Here is a 5,000-nt window from a genome sequence, read left to right as displayed (position 1 = left end):
TGCGTGCAATGTGATCTCTGCAGCGCGTGCATGGTGTAAGGGTGCAGCAGATGCCTTCGATTTCTCTTTTTCCGTGCTGGCCATCATTCTCTCTTTCTTTCCCTTTTTTTATCTCATTCTTTCTGAAATGATTTTCCTTTTTCCTTCTCTTTATCTGTCTATCTCTATCTTTCTCTCTCTCTCTATCTATCTGTCTGTCTGTCTCTATCTTTCTCTCCCTCTCTTATGTTTCTTTCTTTCTTCCTTTCTTTCTTTCCTTCTTCCTTCCTCCCCACATCTCTCTCCCTCTCCCTCTCTCCTCGTCCCAAATCGCGCTCCCAAGATCTGTTGAAATTGAATTCCGTTTTAGTTTCCAAACCAGTAAGAGGATTGCAATGCAAACTTTCACAGCGACCAGGTCAGCATGACACATTATACAACGCCTCCCGTGCACGTCGCCGAACGCACGCGCGTGGACTGAAGGCTGATCGAGGCGCCTCAGCTTTGGCCTCGTCTTGAGTACGAATGCGCTGTCGCCGGCCATGTGAATGCGGGGCTCGCTCGGTGCCGTGGGTCTGTAAAGGCTGGTTGTGTGCGCTTGCAAAGGGAGGGAGAGAGAGAGGGGGAGGGAGAGGGAGAGGGAGAGGGAGAGGGAGAGGGAGAGGGAGAGGAGAGGAGGGAGAGAGGGAGAGAGAGAGAGAGAGAGAGAGAGAGAGAGAGAGAGAGAGAGAGAGAGAGAGAGAGAGAGAGAGAGAGAGAGAGAGAGAGAGAGGCAGACAGACAGACAGACTGACAAACATAGACAGAGAGGCAGTGAGGGAGAGGTATGACAAAAGGCAGCCTGAGCAGAGGAGGAGGAGGAGGAGGAGGAGTAGAGGGAGGAGAGGGGAGGGGAGGAGGGGGAGAAGGAAGAAGAGTTGACGCAGTGGACACGGCACTTTTTCCCTCCGGTCGCCTCGTGGCATGTAGGTCCCCCGTTGTCTCGGTTCCTGTGACAGCGGCAGGTTAGCGAGTGCAAGAGATGGGAAGGCCCAGCGTTTTCCTGCGTCTATACCGTCGGCGGGAAAGAAGTATGCTCTCGCGTGTGCCGTGTCTCAGCCACGTGTACTTCCATGTCTTTCTGTAGTTTTTTTGTTTTTGTTTTTGTTTTGCGTCTTGTCGTGGCTCATATGAAATCCTGAATGAGGCTTCTTTTCCTAGGACCAGGGAGGACGTGGGGTGAAGGGGGGGGGGCATAGGAAGTTGGGAGGTGGCGGGGGAGAGAGAAGGGGAGTAGGGGGAGGAGGAGGGGGAGGTCGTGATGTCATGTGGTTCGCTCCATCATACGAACGAACACACATGAAGGAGGTGTCCGTCTCCCGACCCGTGGATAGAGGTGGCCCAGATCGCCCGGTGGCCTTAGCAGTGTAGAAAGAAAAACAGCTGCTTATCTGCTGGATTGTTATGTAAACAGGCCGAGATAAGTAGGTCTTGGTGTGTGCCTGGGTTTGATAAGGATAACCCCCCCTCCCCCTCCCCCCCGGTGTGGCGTGGGGGGAGAGGAGGAGGGGGAAGGAGGGAGGGAGGAGAAATGAAGTGAGAGGAATGGGGGAGGAAGTCTATTACTCTATCTGTGCCTCATAACATCGATCTTGGAATTTGTCTTTCTTTTTCTTTTTTGTCTTTTTATCGCTTTTTTCTCTCTTCCTCCTCCTCCTCCTCCTCCTCCTCCTCCTTCTCCTGAGCTGTGGTGGTAGTAGTAGTACCACTCCTATTTCATTGTCACTATCTTTTAAATTTGTTTTCTCCCTCTCTACCCCCATCCCCCTCCCCCCTCCTTCCTATCTATCTTCCCAGCTCCTCCATATCCCTTGTGCTGCTGACCTGTGTCATCTCACCTTACTGATGCACTTTGCGTATTCGAGGGGGAGTCTCAGTCTCTCTCTCTCTCTCTCTCTCTCTCACACACACACACACACACACACACACACACACACACACACACACACACACACACACACACACACACACACACACACACACACACACACACACAGACGCACACACACGCACATATCAATCCATCCATCCATCCATCCATCCATATCAACAAACCGACAACAGTGACACGAGCTGACGTCCCTCGCAAGGGCGCCTCTATCCTCCCGGGCGTCCCACAGTGTGTAAACAACGTTGCTCGGGCGTGGCTATGCTATTGGAATATTGATCTACTGCAGTGAACAAAGCTTTAAAAATGCCGCTGTTAGATAATGCCTGTGCCCGCACGCCTTTCCCCCAGAGCATTCCCTCCCCCCCCCCCCCTGCTGTCTCTCACAGTTTCTTTCTCTCTCTATCTCTTTCTCTGTCTCTCTCTTCTCAATTTTTTTCTCTTCCGATTTTAAGCTTTACCGGGCTCCGAAACCGGTAACAGGTGTATGTATACAAGAGCACCGGCATTGACCGGGAAAGTGTGTTCGTAGTGGGGAAGGGAGCTCGCAGGTGTTCTGCTGAAAGAGAAAAACACCTGCACATGTACATACGTACGAAGAAACAGATGTGTTAAAGTACGTATAAACCGGTGTTTAGGTTGGCAGACGGACAGACCTACCTCTCTCTCTCTCTCTCTCTGTCTCTCTCTCTCACACACACACACACACACATGCAGTCTCTCGGATTTTGATGTCTCTCTCCCTCGCTCGCTCCTCTCTTTCGCTCCGTCCTCGACTGATCGATATAAAGTTCCGGGAGGGAAGAGTGTGTGTGTAGGAGAGTGGGGGAGGCATGGAGTGTGCCACCTCTCTCTCTTTCTCTCTCTCTCTCTTTCTCTCTCTCTCTCCTCTCTCTCCTCTCCTCTCCTCTCCTCTTTATCTCTCCTCTCCTCTCCTCTCTATCTCTCCTCTCTCACTTTCCCCTCTCTCTCTCATTCCCATCTCTTTCTCTCTCATCCTCTCCCCTCCTCTCTATCTCTCCTCTCTCATTTTCCCCCCTCTCTCTCTCCCCTATCTCTTTCTCTCTCATCCTCTCTCTCTTTCTCTCACTCTTTCTCTTCCTCTTTCCACTCTTCTCTCACGAAGCCGGGTATGCAAGCATCTCCTGCATATGCGTATATACACAGGCACAGGCGCAGACAAATACGCATATATATATTCGTACACACACACACAGACACACGTACATATGTACACACGAGAGGCCAAGTCATGCTGCTCTTATTTGTTCACAAAATCAAATTTATTGGCTTGGGAATATTGCTTGGTTGTATTTGTTGTTAGATGTTTGGTCTCATTTGCATGCATGCAAATGAGGGTTGTTGATACTTTGATCTGAATTGATGCGTTTGATTAATACTAATCAGGTTCTTGGTAGAACTACAATTCTAAATTCAGATGAATGTAAAATATTATATGCCAGTACAAAATTCCATAATCAACTTATAGTTCTCAATTATTTAAATGCTAGATTTGTTCCATCATAGAAAGAATTAAATCTTATAATTTCTCATTAATTTTACCATCAAACCTCATTTTCTCACCAGTAGCCTTATGCAATCTTATCACTTCCTTTATCAATTCCGTCAGCATCTTCATCATCGAATCTTATCTCCATTACACACATACACACACACACACACACACACACACACACACACACACACACACACACACACACACACACACACACACACACACACACACACACACACATATACATACATATGCATACATGTGAAGACGCACAGAAACATCTCTACAAAAAATATATATATATATATAATAATAATAAGAAGAAGAAGAATAAAACATAAAAAAAATCCCTCCCAATCGTTCTCCCTCACAATCCATACAATTCCCCTTCTCCTAATCCTAATCGTCCTTCTTCCACCCACAGGAGAGCGGCCGTTCGAGTGCACGTGGGCGTCGTGCAGAAAGAGGTTCGCCCGTAGCGACGAGCTGGCGCGACACACCCGGACCCACACCGGCGAGAAGAACTTCGTGTGCCCCGTCTGCCAGAAGAGGTTTATGCGCTCGGATCACTTAAGGTACGAGGGGTTCCTGTTCCTTCGGTTTTTTATGTTTGTTTAATCTTGTTTTGGTATTTTTTGTTGTTGGAGGATTTGTTCTTTGTGTGGGTTTTTGGGGTTAAGTTGTTAGTTGTTTTTTTGGTGGGTGATGTGCCTGATGTTTATTTATTTTTTTTTTTTTCTTTTACCTTTTTCTCATTTTTTGATATTAAAAAAACGGTTAATTGATATAGTCGACTTTGCGTAGTACCACTGACATTAACTTTTTTACTTAATAAATCCGTGTCTCAACCTTCACCTATAGCACGCTCTCCTAACAAGCTCCTTCTGTCCGCAGCAAACACGCCCGCAGGCACCCGGATTTCGACCCAACCCTCCTGCGGCAGCGGCGCCACGCAGCCCCGAGCCCCCTCACCTGCCCGTCCTCTTCCGCCGTCTCGGACATGGAGGAACCCAGCTCTCCTTGAGGTCTGCCGCACTTAGGTATCAAGTCCCGAGTAGTCGCCGCCGTCGCCGCCGCCGTCGCCGCCGCCGCCGCCGCCGTCTGTGTGCCACACGCGGCCTCGTCTGCCGTGCAGTACAAAGTGCTGTGTCCTCCCGCAGCGCCACACACGTAGCCTGACCATAATGATGATGAGGTGTTGGAGCAAGCGGGTGTTGCCGTGGTGCAAATAGAGGACCAAAAAGAGAAAGGAAAATATGAAAAATAATGCATATGAAAAAGCAATTGTTAATAGTCTCCTGTTTCTCTCTCTCTTTCTCTCTCTGTCTCTCGCTCTTGTGGTGTGACGCTCAACCAATCCACCCACTCAAATGTTTGTAAATACTTTTTTATTATTATTGTATCTCTCTTGCGGAAGTTAAATAGGCTCTACCCACTCAGGTCTGTGAGGCATACCACACACAAAATATCTTATTGCTCAGAACTACGTATTCAAGTGCAACACAGTGTAGCAGTCATCAGAGTTGTGTCATCTGTGCATCTGCTCTCAGCTGCTCAAAAAAAAAGAAAGAAAAAAAA

At 48.4% G+C, this 5,000-nt stretch overlaps 1 protein-coding gene across 1 annotated transcript in view; it reads left to right on the top strand.

Moving 5' to 3' along the window:
- Positions 1-5,000, top strand: part of LOC122266135 (uncharacterized) — a 67,897-nt gene that overhangs the window by 60,513 nt on the left and 2,384 nt on the right. Inside the window, exons 2-3 of the mRNA XM_043035728.2 lie at positions 3,847-3,997; positions 4,317-5,000. The exon at positions 4,317-5,000 is cut by the window's right edge and continues 2,384 nt beyond it. Of these exons, the coding sequence (XP_042891662.1) occupies positions 3,847-3,997; positions 4,317-4,446 (281 nt within the window). The 3' untranslated portion in view covers positions 4,447-5,000. The remainder of the gene's footprint in view (positions 1-3,846; positions 3,998-4,316) is intronic.

This window comes from Penaeus japonicus, unplaced genomic scaffold (assembly GCF_977035675.1).
Source record: "Penaeus japonicus unplaced genomic scaffold, GWHDUDI00000001_assembly GWHDUDI00000017, whole genome shotgun sequence".
Classification (NCBI taxonomy): Eukaryota; Metazoa; Arthropoda; class Malacostraca; order Decapoda; family Penaeidae; genus Penaeus; species Penaeus japonicus.
The sequence above is the reverse complement of the archived record's forward strand: the minus strand, read 5'-3'. Positions and strand labels throughout refer to the sequence as shown.